The sequence below is a fragment of the Berghia stephanieae genome, chromosome 5 (genome assembly GCF_034508935.2).
Source record: "Berghia stephanieae isolate SIO BIC M18660-M18661 chromosome 5, UCSD_Bste_1.3, whole genome shotgun sequence".
Lineage (NCBI taxonomy): Eukaryota > Metazoa > Mollusca > Gastropoda > Nudibranchia > Aeolidiidae > Berghia > Berghia stephanieae.
The window spans coordinates 21462723-21479570 of NC_088364.1; the positions used below are offsets into that span (position 1 = coordinate 21462723).

Here is a 16848-nt window from a genome sequence, read left to right on the forward strand (position 1 = left end):
CAAATATGATTTGATTTGTATAACTATGGCAATTCTCGATCAGTACAAGCCTATTGTCCTTGTCTTGCTGAGAGGAAAAAAGTCAACATTTGGTTTATTTTTTTATGCCATTTTGTTTATTTATCTCATCATTTGTTCTCAGATTGGCGATATGAGCTGACTCTTACAGGTTTTAACATTTTTGAGGTGACCAATGAGTCATTCCGGAAATTCATCAATTTGGCTTCAGACTGTGTCATGGACTTTGCACCACCAATTGCTTCCAACAAGCCTTGTGAAGGGTGAGATTTCTAAAGTTTGTCTTCAAGTCAATGGCAGAAATAATAAAGAATGCTTTGAAATCATATAAATAGAATTATTTTAAAGATGAAATAATTAAAGTAAAGAGGAAAATTCCAACTCTGATTGTGTCAGGAAAAAAAGGAAGGCAAAAAGATTAATAATAATAATAATAATAATAGTAATAATAATAATAATAATAATAATAATAATAATAATAATAATAATAATAATAATAATAATAATAATAATAATAATAATAATAATAATAATAATAATAATAATAATAATGATAATAATAATAATAATAATAATAATAGTATTAATGATTATAGAATATAATAGTAAAAATACATCTTTATATGATTATGGATCACCTTAATGAGTTTCAATGTAATTCTTTTATTATCCAATATTTCAACATGAAGGCCATGCAGTAAGATTAGGGCTTTTAGAAATGTATCTATCTCTAACGAGAGCTTTAATTATTTGACTGTTTTAAAGACTGGAAAAATAACATCCAATACTGATTATAACAATCACTATCAAGGGACAATTTAGCCCGTAGATTGACAGATGGAAAATCCTGTTCTATTTTGTGGTTCCTTGATGGTACCAGCAGTAAATTAGGATCTCATTCAAAGGTTTACAAGAAAATTGTAACCCTGTTCCTTGCATGCAACAAAGGCCAGTAGTTTCATTGGTCCCAATATTCTGAGAGGCTTTAAAAGAAATATAATTCAGAAAGTGATAGCTGGATAAGGTCTTTTGACCTCCCATGGTGGGTATAGAAGTCACTATTGCTGTGTCTTTTCTCCCTCTATATCCTGTTTTTATTTTGGTGTTGCTTTTGTCTTTGTTTTAGATTGATATATCACAGGTTTTTTTTCCTGATCCTGGTAACGATCTTTATCTGGAAGGGAGACATTTAAATGTATATTCCCATTTTTGTTAGAGATGATATTTTTTTTCCTTGTAAATCTGTTATATACTATTATAGTTATTAGTTTTTGATATATTGCACTTTGTAAACATTTGAGTATATTCTTCATAGCGAGATCCTTTGCTAGTGCCGGGATGGGACTTTTCGTAATGTTGAAATAAGCACATTGATCTATGTTCCCTATTTTAATCAGTCTCCTTTTTTTTACGTTTCTTGGGTACGTTTAACTTCAGATCTTTAAATTTTCCCCCTATTAGCTCCTTTTTTACTGATGCTGAAATGACCTAAAAGTGTTGTAAGCACTGTAAAAATTTAAAAAGTGCTAGATAGAGGGAATTTGGTCCCTGTTGCAAATCGCCATTGCTTTCATATTTAATAGCCTGTGGTCGAGACATGAAAAGGACTATAAGGAAGAAGATGACTGAAGAAGTGGAGGAAGATAGAATGGATTGAAGATGTGAGGTGGGCTTCAACAAGTGTTTGTTAGGGAGGGAGATAGGCGGGATGTTGGTTAGGGTTGTATGGGCAGTGTTTGAGATTCAAGGTAGTGGTTGCACAAGCATAGCAGCCAAATGCCCTGATAAAATCAGTACTGTCCTGATTTGGCAATCTGGGGAAAAAGAAAAAAAAAAAGATTTAAAAAAGAATATTTTATTGTTTATATGAAGGAAAAGACCCTGGCATGTCACAGGATTATGATTTTTTGACTAGCAAATCAAAATAAGGAACAGACAAATTGAGGGTTTATCTCTAAATATCTCTAGATTATATTTTATAATAGTCCAAATAAACTGCAATTTTGGGTAATGACGGCAGTGCACATGAGGGTGTCTCGTTTTAGCTTTTTGTAAAGTTGGCACTATGCACAAGTAGTAATCAATCTTGAGGAATGATAATGATACAGCTTAATTGTCCTTACAGAGGTAATTTTTTGATTTGGCCACAACTTATTTGGATTGGCTATTAATTAAACTAGGGTTTGTAGGAAAATCAGTATACTAATACTAACTCGTAACACGAGTTGAATGTCTATTGGGGAAAAAATTAAAGCATTTGAAATCCTGAACCGTACAACAGAGAGAGAGATTTGAAGTCTTGCAGTTATCATTCATAGTGGGCAGTCAGGGAGAATAAAAAAATCTTATATTTATAGAAGTGAGCATTAAAAGGTGAATTTTGCAATGAATTATTATTTGCCTTGTTATGAAACTAATGGTTATACAAAACATGTGAGCAATAGTCATTGACAATCAATCAGCATGATGATAAAAATGATATTAAGGAGACAATTATTTTGTTTTAGCCTAAATCTTAGGATGTTGTAAAAAAAACAAAACAAAAAAAAAAAACACTATATATATATATAATTTGATTAATTTCAAAATTAGATGTAGTCTTGAGAGAAATAATTTTTTGCATGTTCTTTATAATATTTATTAATCTTGTATGTTTTTTTTTTCTTCTTCTTCAAGCTCTGTAAGTCTTTATTTTGGAGATTTTGATGCTATCCAGTCAGCTATGCAAAAGTTAGGCCAAGTAGCTTTTACATCCACAAGCAATGTACATGGACAAATTGTCAGTCGTCAAGTGATGCCAAAGAAAGGAGGGACTGGTTCAAAAGACAGCTTGGATGGGAAATGGAATATTTCCAACCATGGTGTGTAATTATAGAATCATACTTGACTATCATTGAACTAATCTTTTGTAGGTTTGTACGCAATTTTTCAAAATCTTACTCGTTTGGGGTCTCTATTGTACACAATTTCATGGGCTAAGATTGGCAACACTGAAATGTAATAGTTGTATAATTTTATATGAAAACAATGGTCATTTTATTTTATAAATAATATTGTGTGAGATTATACATTTGTGTCACCATAAAAATAACATTCAAGATTGTTTTTTATTACTTGGTGACCTGATTGTATTGGGTTTTTTTTTTTGTTTTTTCTTTTTGTTGTTGTTTATTTTTAAAAAAATCCTCCTTTGAATGTGGTTCCCCATAACCCATTACAGGTTTGATTTTATTTAAATTTACTTTTTCATCATGTCTTGCCTTTTTATCAGAATGCAGTACATTAGTATTAGTGTGACTCAGCTTCTTTATTTATCGGTTAAAATAGTCAGATCCTTAATATTAGATAAATAATGAGAGGAAAGAAGATTGGAAAGAACTCAATCTTGTCATTAAAGGACCAATTTAATATACCCCCCCCCCCCCCCCCACCCCCACCACCCCACCCCCCCCCCCCCACCCCCCCATACAGACAATGAGAAAGAAAAAGACACTAAAAAAAAAACCAGTTTACCAAAACATGGAGTCATAACTGCAGATTTTAGTTGGATTTTTTATTTGAGGTCAGATACGTTGGATATTGATTGGAAAATAAAGATGTGGTGAGATTTATAAAATTATAAAAATTAATTCATAAAATATTAGTTAATGTCAAGAATATAGAATGCAGCTTGATAATTGCCCAACTACCACTATCGCCACGAAAGTATCAACATTACCACTATCAGGACAACCACATCACACTTAATGCCAAAACTACATCATCATCATCATCATCATCATCATCATCATCATCACAGCCACCACCACTTTTACATCATACCCCCACCATCACCAACACCAGACACCATGATTACTAATGCCACCACCTCCACCACTGCCACTACAATATCATGATGGGCACCGGCATTAGTACCATCTGATGACATTTGACATCATCATACCAATACCATATTATCATACCACTGCTATCACATTATCATGAATTCTTGCCCACCCGAAAATATCACTACTATTTTCATAACTATATTAACCACATCCTGCACCATATGAGTTTCAAAAAGTGAGTTGTGGGAAGCAAAAAGCAAAAGACATCTAGCTGAATGAATGCCATTTAGATAATAGACATCCATAAAGGACATTCTGCACTAAAAAAAATGAAATTGAAGTCCTTTAATCCCTTGTCCATCAAGCAATCATATCATTTCAAGTTGCCTCAACCCAATCCAACCCCCACCTATGTCGCACTTGAAGCTCCAACAAAATGGAATGGAAAAGACTGACGGAAACAAGGAAGATGAGATTTTATGCGGGTGGGAGAATGGTCGATTATTTTAGGGTGAGGTAGTATTTTTTAATGCTTGATATGCCTGGACACCTTGTGAAAATCTGTGAGTACTAGAATGCATTTGCTGTCATATGTTTTAAAATTTTATTTTTTCATTTCTTCCTTTATTCAATTAATATAAACACTTTGATAGATGTATTTGTAAAAAAAATATTTTTTTTTTACAGTTCAAATGTTCTTCAAATTGCACACAGCCTGGACTGATAAATTAAAGCAAGTTGTTCACATGAAAGGTAAATTTGAATCTATAATCACCTTTACCTTTTGCTTATCAGGGAGGCAAACAAGAATTTTATCAGCTCTTCTTGCTTGTATTGACCCTTCCCCCCCCCCCCCCCCCCCCCCCCCTTATTTTTAGTGGGTTTCTTGATCTTTCTGCACATTTTCTTGAAAATGTATATTGCTGTCTACTATTGCCTATCTATGTGTATATGGAACATTTCTTTTAGATATTTGTCAAGGTAAATTGTTTATTATATTCATTATTTTCCCGTTGTGGAATAATAATAATTATTTATTCAGATTTTGCTCTTCTTTTGTGTCCTAAGTGCTCTTTAGAATTGGCTTGTTGAGTGGCAAGTGGACAGCCTAAGATAAATGATTTCCTGTTAAAACATTTTTCCTCAAGATCAGAGGGGATTTTTTTTAAAATATTTTTTTTCCATCTTTCTTTTTCAATTTTTATTATTTTACTACCTTTCCAATCAAACACGCGAGTGACACTCTAAAAGGTAATTCATTCCCCTATAAAGCATTGATTTGTGTACTTCAAGATCAGAGTTTACATTTAAAAAAAAAATGTTTTCTTTGTTTCTATCCACCCTCCCAATCAAACGCCATTACAGACTTGTCATTCATATCAATATTGTGTGTGGTCGTCATGAATTTCATGAGTCCTGAATAATTTTCTCTTAACTCCCAAAGAAATAAAGGTGAATGAAAAGTCTATGTCACCAAATATATCTAGTGAAAATGAAAAATGAATGAATATTCTACAATGTTGAAAACTTAAAAAAAAAAAGTGTTTTTTATGAGTAGATTCAATATTTATTTTATGTTCAGCTCTCCATCTCTGATGGTAAGCTACAATAACTTCAGCGATGCAACTTGACAGCATTGACAATACTGGGAATTGTTATAGAATGTTTTTCCATATTTTTGAAACTCAGGCCTTTGAGTTTCTAATGTGTGAAAGCAAGATCCACAGGAGATAAATTTTAGTGAGTCTGAAGATAAATTTTAGTGAGTCGGATTTCATGCTTCACTGCTGCAGGGACCTTATTGACTTTATCATCATACATCTAATCACCTCCCTCAGCAGACTCATTTTTTCATACTTCTATGTAAAATTTAATATAAATAGAAAATAATAAAATTATGATTGATCCCCAAAGGGAAATTTATCTTTAGGGTCTATTCCAAGGGAAGACTGGAATAGCCCAAGTGTCAGCCACAGTGCAATGTTGCTAAGTGAGCTAGGGCGAGGTGACTTGCAGTGGGTAGTTGAACTCTGTATATTTCAGGTACAAAGCAAAGACCATACTGATGAGCCAGACTGCTGATGTATATATTTGTCCCAAAACTGCATCAGCTTCATTTATAAAAACCTAGTTTATGCATTAATGTGAAGCAATTCATTCATTCATAGAGTGTGTGATGGATAGTACTTTGGTAACCCAGTAAAATTTTTGCGTGTCAAGTTAATTTTCACAGGGGTTGAAGTCATATTGATAAATTGCATAGAGCATTACAATATTGTCAACTGTATGATTTAATATTACAACAGTTTTCGTCTTGATTTAAAAAAAATTAATGGTTTAATTTGGAGTTAGTATTAATATGTCTCTTTACAATACTTATCTTTGAACCAATCAACAATGAATGAATGATGCTATGCTTTACGAATGCTACCACTATTCTGAAAATTCTTGTTCTTCCAGATTAGAGAAATTTTCTGGAATTTACAGTTTTGTGTTTTCCGAAAACATTCAGAGTTCCCAGGAATATTAAGAAGAAGAGTAATCTCTATTGTAGCAGCTAAGCAACAGGTTAAATCCTCATGCCATTCTGACTGTTTATGGTTTTAACAGTTAAAATGCTGAAATCTCATGTAACTTAATCAAAGAATAATAAAGCTAGGCATATTTTCTGCTATCAAAGTCGACATGCTAATACACATTTCAGCTGGGTGGAAATAGGGCTCTCCACTGTCACTGGTAATGTAACTTCTGTTAACAATTGTTTGCATATATGAGATCAGTCATCATTGACTTTGTACAGACTTGAAGTTGTGATTGGTATTATAAGGAATGTCCCAGCATGCATTTGTTTTTTCAGCATTTCAGGTCATGAAAAAAATTTGACTTTGAAGAAGGGACAATATGTGGAACTTCATATAAAGTTTGCCTAAAATTCACTTCCTGCCCATGATGATAATATGTTACTGTATGTGGTTGATTTCATATGTTAAGGAAAAAGAATACAGATAACTCAGATGTTTGAGGGATTTTACTTTTCAGAAATTACCTTTGGAGTTAAATAGGAAAAGCCTTTTGAATGTTTACTATGAGATGAATAATAAAGGAAAAAAAATGCTGATTTTCTTTTAAACACGTGGGAAAGCTCTGATAGGGAAATGTTTATGGCCTGGCGACCTAGTCGGAGAAAGCAGATATCACCCAAGGTTGGAATTGGTACTTTAGCTCATTTGTCATGGCTGTGGTTTCTCTGTACAAATTGACATTTACAAATAGCTTGTGTAAAAGCTTTAGGATCTTATATTGTTCTCTAACGCATCAGGCCTTTCTTGAGTTATCTGGGATACTTCATACCAGTTTATATCGAATCTGTATAAAGCAGATATCCATAGGACCTCTCAATAGTAGCCATCTTTAACACCCAGTAGCCTTACATGGGTGGGATGATTCTAAAATGCTGTTCTAAGAAATCTTATCCGAGGTCCAAACAATGTTGTTTGCCTTATCTTGAATTCTTCACTTCCTTAGAATTTTTTTTATTCATCTCTTTGCCTCTCTCTTTCTCTCTCTCTCTCTCTCTCTCTCTCTCTCTCTCTCTCTCTCTCTCTCTCTCTCTCTCTCTCTCTCTCTCATCGCCTGGAAGTAATTAATCAGACATGGCTACTTGAAGATGGTTATTATCATCTAACTCAATCAGCATTGTTTCAGATAACCATAGGATATTTTGGCAAGTCCACTCATCATCTTGCCTGTTGTCTCCCTAATAGATATCTGTTTTGTGCAAGAATCTATTATTTTTCCTCTTGATTTTTGACGTCCTTGATTAGTTGAAAGACATAATGACTTTGCCACATGTACATAGATGAATTATTTACCTGTATGTCATAGTCCCAGTCCTATGAAAATGGGCAAGGTTATCTGGTGGACAGGCATGGTCTACCTTTTCAGTCTTTTATGTTCCATTTGATGAAGGACCGATAATGAAGTCTGAAATTCTTTATAGTGACAATTAGAAGACGTAGAAAATGTACCTACAAGGAAATTGATTTGGCCATATGTGTGGTCTCTCTTTAATGGATAGCCATATTACATTACTGCTTCATTATTGTAGCCTTATTTTGGCAGACACAACAATGGATGGTTATTGGTTGGTTTGTCAATAATATCCATTTAGTGACACAATTTGACCTTATTTACCATTACATGTTGTGTTTGTTCATATAATTGTTGGTGGGTGAGCATGCGATGCATTCTAATCTTTCAAATGAATATAGGTTTATTGTGTTGGATCATCACACAAAATATTGGAGATGATGTTTAAATGGAATATAAGGCCACCATATGCAATTTGAAGGGACTTTTGGAATTTTGTATGCTGTAGGAACCTCATAAGTTAAAGGAAAAAACATTGTATAGACACGAAGGCTGGCCATCTACCCAATTGGCCATGAACAACAGTTGTATATACAGATTTTTGTCAGTTTCTTTTCCATAAAAACTTCAACTGTCATTTTCATATATTTTCGATAGGCATCCATTTGATGATTGCCAAAGGGAAATATATTGGCTCTCTTCTTTGTATGATCTTATTTAAATATTTTAAACTCTTTTTGTTCATAAAGAGAAACATGAGGTTTAGACGGGTAGCCCTGAAAAGTTCAGATTTGATGGCATTGTACAGATATAATCTTTTATTTTTATTGTTGTTGTTGTAATGGAGAGTAAGTACAATTTCGTCATTTGCCTGTTTTTGTTGTTGACATTTCAACATCATTCACCTTGCCAGATTGCCAATTGAGCTTTCTTGCACTAAAACACAGAACCTATCATCCTGAATGAAGAGTACCTTCAAGGAAATGAAACACATATGCCTTACATGTTTTTTTCAGATGTCAGTCAGAGATATCAAATGCAAAATTAAGAAGATGAAGACAACTTCTAATGAACAATTGATGTTTTGCATTGTTATCTTATCAACTTTGTTTCACACCTTGTTTGAAAGCTGGTGTATAGCAAGCATTGGCACAGCTCTCTCATGGCCACTGATTTACGAAGATATGTATGTGAATAGGACATATACTATGCATTGGGATGGGGATAGTTTCAATCAGGTGTTCCTGCTTTGTATTATTCATATGACAATTCTTCTTCTCTTTTGCTGCCAACATGTTGGTGATGAGTGCTATGTTTAGTTGAATTATCTCGTCATTGCTGTAAGCTGTCCTACTGTTGGTGCAGATACTATTTCGTTTGATTCAGCACTCCAATCCCTTGTGATTTTTAGAAAGAAACATTTTTGCCTATATTTTAGCTTCTCTGCATTCAATTTATCTAAGCAAAATATGTGGTGGTGTGTGTTGGGGTTGGCAATCCATCTAACCTTTCTCTGTCGAATTCTATCTAGAATATTGTTGATCTTATGAGAATTCCAAATGTTGCATATATACTCTAATATAGGTTGGACTAAGGTCTTGTATGCTGACCTGTTTTTGCCAGTTTTGCTGATTGGTTACTAGAATTTCAAGTTCCGTTTAACGAAGACAAAATTCTTGTTGGCTTTGTTTGAGACTTGCACCATGTATGTCAGCATCACACCAAGATATTTTGTTTTGGGAACATCTTCTAAGTTTGATTGTGGAAGGAGTAAGGAGCATTTTCAATTGAGTGCCAGCACATCATTCATAACACAGAACATTTATGTGGTTGCGTACAGTGTCATTAGCAAACAATTAAGTGGTAAAGTGGATGAAAAGCATGTCATTTGTAAACAACAGCATCAGTATTGGACCTAAAACTGACCCTTGTGTGACACATGATTCCACTAGGACAGGAAGGATTTTTTTTTTCCATTTATCAACACAGCTTTTCTTATGTCTGTCAGGAATTCTTTACTCCAGTTATTAATTTTTCCTTGTATACGGTAGCAATGTAGAGTGTGCAAGTGGAGAATTGTTTTATGAGGAGGAATGGAAAATTGGCAAAATTAATTTCAGGATGATATACAATAATTGTCCTGATTTGCCAACACAGGAATTGGGGAAGGGGGGGGGGGGGGTGTAGAGAAACGTCTTAATTAGAGGGTGAATTAAAGGGGAAAAGGCTCTTTTACCTGGAAATTCAGCCGGGTTTGCTGACTTTCCAGATTAGAGTGGTTCCATGCTCTTGCTCTGAGACTCTGAGGTCCCACTGTATTTCTTTCAGAAACATAATGATTAGTTTAATTGTGAGTGACCACCATATGGACCCTGGCCTGTTCACATTATAGGCATTTAGTTTTTAATTTATTCAATTTGCTTTTCGAAATTTAAATCTTCAAATCTTGCAGAGTTCTCCTATAACACTGGAGGATTCTACATCCCATCATTGAAGAAAAAAGGGAGACATTTTCAAGTGAAAATACTTGCCCGAGTTTATCAATTTACCAATAGGGTCACAGTTCACATTTTTTATTCTTCTTCCAGCTGTTTTTATTCCTTGTCATCTATATTATGACTGAGGGCTTGGATATTTTCTTTCTCCTTTTTACAACCCTATATTTCTCCTTATATCCCCCTTTTAAGACTCTAATCTAATTGTATTTTGAAGTTACCATTGTTATTAAATGAGTAAAAAATCTTCTCCTTTATTCCTGTACAGAATATTTTGTCCATAGTAATAGTAATCAACAAAACTTCTCTGCTGGTGTTAGTTAAGAGCAAAAATAATTCTTCTAGAACCATGTCTTCAATCCAGAATGTTTATTCTCATTTTCTTTATGTTAGTGATGATGTTGGTCTGACTCTTTTGTCTCAAATGGTCTCACAGAATTATTGTTGCCCAAATGGCAACTGAACAAAATTATGTTTCACATGCTCTAAAGGCTTTAAACATTTGTTGAAAATAAAAGCCATCACTTCTTCATAGGGAGTAAGTGAAGATCAAGTTCCTATCAGAACTGCTTGAACTGAATATGGCTATACAAAAATATTGACAAAACTTTATCCAAAATAATGTGAGCTTTTATATAACATTGTGTACATCAAGTCAGCTTAAAACACTAACAACACTGAGCATGTAGGATGAGACAATATTATATATATATTTTTTTTGACAATACCAGGTACTCATTCTAGACATGCTGATTGTTTCCTTTTTAAAAATGATTATACCCTTGACTTGATACACTGCTCAGATTGTGCTTTTGCTGTTATCGGAACCTTTAATCAATCTGTGGCACTGCTTCAATTTTAAAGCGTAATCCTTTCAGTCTTGTGATGTAAAGGATCATAAATGATAGACAACTATGGTACTCTTTAATAAGGAATACCTGATTCACTTAAATATAAATATTATGCCAAATCTGGAGTTGATAATCGAGTTACTTGAATTTTGTTTTGACGTGTTTTTACTGTAAATACTTAACTCTTCAAAGTGTCATCACTCTTTGTAGTTCCAGGGTATTCTTTCCATCCATGGTTTCCCATGTTCATGCATCTTCACTCCTTTTCTATTTGGTTGGAAATGGAGATTTACTTGTCATATTTTCCTTCTCTTAATTACCTAAGTCCACTTTCCTCTTCCATGTTCAAGGACTGATTTGTTAGGGACTCCTATTTCTTTCTCACCAGTCTTTGTCGTTTTTCTCAATACAAATTCAATCAATAACTTTTTATGAGATAGCAGGAGTAGCCACCTCCATAGTTTCTCTTTCGTTGCTGATGGTGCCTATACACTTTGATATGCTCATTATCTTTTTGTTTCACATAGACATGTGCAATGCTTTACTTTTTTCAGACTGGAAGAAGGCAGACAAGAGAAATGAAATTTTTGCAAAGATCAACCGTGTCCCGAACCTAGTCAGCAAGGAGTTTCTTTCCCTGCTGTTCCCATTCTCTTTAAATATTCACCCTTCCCCAAACTCCCAGAATGCATCAGAAAAGACAAAGTCTGGCAATAGGTAAGTCACTGAGAGTAAAACCAATCTACCTTTTGTGAAGGTCATGACAGTGTTAGCTGGATGTAACAGGGGTCTTAGATTTTGCATCTATTTTCAAACCCTTTCAAATGGACAGCTATTTTTATGACCAGACAGTTGACACATTCCAGCCTTTACTTAAATATTAACAAGTTCCACGTTTATGTTCATCACTTTTTTTTAGCTTTGCTTATGAATTAAAAACAAAATATATTAGTAGGTTGTGTTTTTAATTCGAGAGTTGTGTAATGAAGCATTTGGTCACATCATTCTTGTCTCTGACCAATGGGCTGAACACCAATTTTTTGATTTATTGAACTCAAATGCTATTGAAAATATTATAATGTAGCACTTTAATAAGTTGACATGTTTTTTTGCCAGCTGTTCCCCTTTGTGTTATTTATTTATTTATACGCCATAATGGTCAGAAGAACGTCTTTCTTATCCTCTCAATGGATATTCATGTCTTGTTTTTGAAGACATTTGATGGTTACACTCAGCACATTTCATTAGCTTGTTACTGAAATCGTTGTCTAACAGTTTATGATCTTGGAAATGCCCTTCAATTTTGCCAGCTGATTGTTGAGAGCACCTGTGATGAGACCTCTTTTCCATCACTTTTTGGCATCATCTATTCAAACAGTCATCGACTTACTCATGACATCAAATATTCCAGGTTTCACAGCTTAAGAGCTTAACCCATTTTCTCATCTCTGTGGTGAGAGTGATCTATTATTCTTTTCAGTTTTGTGTGTTTCTACTAGGTGTTACAATTTCACAAGTAAGAATGCTTGGTGCCTTAGCTTTACCATTTTCCTAATCTTTTTCTGAGGGGAAAGCGTTCATTTCTTTTCGTCTGTTTACATCTCAGTGTAACAGTTTTGTCAGCAAGAAGGCTTGGATCCTCAACTTTAGTAATCCCCCTTGAGAAAGAACCATTTATTTAGAATTTATGGTTTCCCATTCCATTTATGTTGTCAATGTCATGGGTTTTTGTGTGATTTAAGAGTTGTTGGTATTGTTTTTAACAAAGAGTCTTCTCACACTTTTCTTGTCAGTATTCTTGGCACTTCATTTCATTTACACTATACAGTAAAACCTCGTTATACCGCCAACCATGGGACTATCAAAAAGCTGGTATTATAAAGAGAATGGCAGTACAACGAGAGGAGAACAAGGGAGGTTATATATCCTCCTTTCTGCTAAATTGGCATGGCTCGTTTGTGAATGCCAAAGTCGCCATTTGTTTGTTGTGTCTTGTTTTTTGGGTTTAAAAAAATATTTTTTGTGCCTTTCATAAAGTCATTTGTAGTTAGTGAGTGATTGGGCAGCACTTGATAAAACAGTCCCGTTTTGTCCATGTTGAACACATCCTGAGATGAAAATTTGGAGATGATTCAACAGGTTTTTTCGATGCCAGTTTGCATTGCTGTCATATCTATGCCTGCACTTTCTCCACTAATTGAACTGTAGGAGATTCCGAAGTGTTGTTTGAAACGAGTCAGCCATCCACTCGAATAATTGAAGTCGGCAATATTCAACCGCACTCCAAATTCCACAGCCTTATTCCTCAAAATATTTTGGGTTTTGGGACAGTCCTTGGCACATGCTGAAGTGAACCATAAAAACAGTGCCTTTTCCATTGCATTGTGTTTTGTTGTCCTCATTTTCTTGTTGGTCAGACTTGAATCAGATAGATTTGAAAGCCTTCCATCTGGTCTTTTCTTGCAGAATATCGCCAGCTTTGCTTTATTGTTTTCTTCCAAACGGTCGAAAAATGATCAGCTACTTCTTGTTGAGATTTGCCAGGCCATTTTGTTGAAAAAGCACTTATCTCACATTTTTCTTTGATGGTCAGTGCAAGTCTTGAATGTTTCTCTGCCATTATCACTGATCAAATTAGCTAGATTAGATACAAACAAAAGGTCACATACACTGTAGAGAGTTTAATACATAACTGAAATGGAACGAGTGACTGAGAATTGAGAATGATTATAAGAATACCAATATGGACTGGACTACAATAAGAAGTCTTATTACTCCTACTACCCTATTATCTGCTACACATCTCATTGTGCTAGACAAGTAGACGAGGCACCAATTTTCACTATTTTGGTGTCTTAGGACAAAAGGAAGTAATTGCCATTTGGTTCGTTTTGAGCTATGGTCGGACATGTGTTCGAAATTTTAAGGATTTTATGTTTCAATTAAAATTTTTGCATTCCTGATAGTGTTGTATATTGCTCATTTCTATATGGCCTAGATATATTGTGCATTGTGAAATGGGTATTTCCATCCTAGAAATAGATCATTTTTGTTTACATTGGCGCTTAGCATACGACGACGAATTCTATGCTAGCTATCACTATCGACGGTGTGTCACGTGCTGCTCCACGTGTATTTGAGTGCGTAAGGCATTTAATAACATATGGTTAGTATATAAATGATGTAAAGAGGAGGCACTATACAATAACTATTACTGGGTGGGGTTCCTGACCTCCCATAGTGGGCAGGGAGGTACATACTGTGTCTTCTATCCCTTTATATCTGTTTTCCAATATGCTTTCTGTCTTTGTCTTGGAATTAGATTACTTGGTTTTGTCCTGGCCCCGGCGGGAGTCCTGGCTGGGAGGGAAACAAGTCGAATGCATAGTTATTGATTTGGGAGATGATGTTTTTTTTCCTTGTAAATCATATCTCTGTTATGTATTAATATATTTATTATTTTGAATGTATAATGTAAGCATTTGAGTGTATTCCTCTTTGTTGGATTTTGTGCTTGTGTCTGGATGAGACTTAAGGTGATTTCAAACTAAGTACATTGGTGGTGTGCTCTTGGAATCTACATCTGATCCCTATTTGTTCCCAGTTCCCCTTTGTCTTACTTTCTCTTGGGTACTTTAATTGTAATTCTAGAACTTTTTACTATCCCATTTTCTTCCTTTTTACTGGCGCTGATATAACCTAAATGTGTTGCAAGCGCCGTAAAACCCTTAAAAACAAAAACAAACAATAACCATAATTATGCCTTTCCATACCTGCTGCGTTATCTCTCATTTTCATCTTGGTTTTTTCTTTGAATCCCAACAAATCCTTATTGATATGATCCACCTTTCTGTTCTTCAATCCAAAATATAGATTTTGTCAATCAAATCCTGTTTCCTGGTTCATTTCAAATTAACAATAGTTCTTAAGCATTTCTCCTCCTTTTCTTTTTATTTGTTTGATTTAGGTTTTGTCTATTTAATTAATCCCTAGGAGGGAAATTAGTATCGAGTGATAAGAACAACTTTGAGTCAGAATAACTACAGCACTTGTTTAAGTCTTTAGCATTGTATTCTTGCAAAATGATGCCAGAGGTGGTCTTCAAGAAGAAGAAGAATAGGTGCTTGCTCCAAGCCGCTCAGTGCAGTGGTTAGACAAACACTTGATACTTATATATTACTAGGCAAAGACCATACTATTGAGCCATGCTGCCTCCAATCACAATTTGAAATTTTAGTCTCAACCTAATTAACACATGATTTACTTCTGATCACACTTTTATCTAATCCTGGCTTTTCCCTGGTGTTTAGATGACCCAGGAATGCTAACTCAAAGAACGTTTTCTTTAGGATTGAAATTAAAAATACAAAATAGACAAAGCCATCAAGCCTAAACCATACAGATAGATTGCATGAATTGCTTTGCGGGTCTGCAAGTATTTAAAAACATTCTTCAACACCCTTTACTTGCCAACTGATGGAAAGGTTGTCATATTGTTATCCTCTCACAGACAGATGGAAGACTTTGCATTTTTAGCTAAGTTCTCTCCATATGTTTGCCAGTACAATAAAGATGCATAACATGCGTTTTCAATAATTTATTTCAAATATAGCCTTTACAATGTCAAAATTGAGTACGCCAGTCAAGACTTGATGGAGACGGTGCTGTGTTGTTTCCAGGATGTCTCTGTTAAAAGCCCATATGCCTTGCTGCCAATCACAAAGCTGTTTATTGTCAATGTTAGGCCCAAACCGTTGCCTCCAGGTAAGTTGCAGACTTATGATAATGTTTATTTGTGGTTGAGATTTGATTGGCAGCTGAAGCTTTATTACAGTCCACCACCATTTAGACTAAACTATCATCTCTATCTCTCACTCCCCTAGCCTTTGTGATTTGATTGGCAGCTGAAGCTTTATAACGTGTTTATGCGGGTGGTTGGATGGGAGCATCACCCTTGAATCATATACCTATGATGTTCGCATGGGTGTACGATCCGATAGTGATGTCGTTTCTTCTTCTCTTTACTAGCCTATCCTGCTTCTTTGGTTTGTGATTGTATTTTTGACAGGGGATATTTTTTTTTCTGTAAATCTTCTGCCTGTTTGTTCTTGGTTATTTATAATTTAGCTTATGATATCTTTAGGTTATGATTTTGATTTACATTTGTACTATTTTTGTTAGATTGCTTGTTTTTTTGTTTCAGCGGTCTCTCATATAACCTCAATTGTGTTGGAAGAGACCTAAAGCAACAAACAAAAAAATATAACATGTTTATCCCATTATTATAAGGTATTGGGGCAGACTGTACCAACCACTGTCTTTCAGTTCTGAACCAGGAAATACCATTGACAAATTGTTTTGGCTGAGCCCCTCTGCAGAGCTTCTTTGTCATTTAAAATATATTTTATCAACGAGCTCAGTTTAAAAGTGATTAATTCCTCAGCAAATGGCAAATGATTCCAACATTTCAAAGGTCAAGTGATCATAGTGCTAGTAGTAAGCTTTATAATACTAACTTGTTTCCGTTAAAAATGTTTTTATCCCCATGTCTCTCTATCTCTCTCCTCTCTCTCTCTCTCTCTCTGTCTCTCTCTCTCTCTCTCTCTCTCTCTCTCTCTCTCTCTTTTCTCTCTCTTTCTCTCTCTCTCTCTCTCTCTTTCTCTCTCTTTCTCTCTCTCTCTCTCTCTCTCTCTCTCTCTCTCTCTCTCTCTCTCTCTCTCTCTCTCTCTCTCTCTCTCTCTCTCCCTCTCTGTCTTTCTCTGTCTGTCTGTCTCTCTCTCTCTCTCC

The 16848-nt window shown here is 34.7% G+C and overlaps 2 protein-coding genes across 2 annotated transcripts in view; one reads left to right on the top strand and one right to left on the bottom strand.

The window, feature by feature from the left end:
* LOC144972596 (uncharacterized) overlaps positions 1-16848 on the bottom strand; it is a 277443-nt gene that overhangs the window by 55141 nt on the left and 205454 nt on the right. The gene's annotated exons all lie outside the window — the stretch shown is intronic.
* Positions 1-16848, top strand: part of LOC144972591 (uncharacterized) — a 41797-nt gene that overhangs the window by 11063 nt on the left and 13886 nt on the right. The window contains exons 3-7 of the mRNA XM_078913988.1: positions 143-281; positions 2695-2879; positions 4533-4598; positions 11616-11778; positions 15674-15825. Coding sequence (XP_078770114.1) covers positions 143-281; positions 2695-2879; positions 4533-4598; positions 11616-11778; positions 15674-15825 — 705 coding nt within the window. The remainder of the gene's footprint in view (positions 1-142; positions 282-2694; positions 2880-4532; positions 4599-11615; positions 11779-15673; positions 15826-16848) is intronic.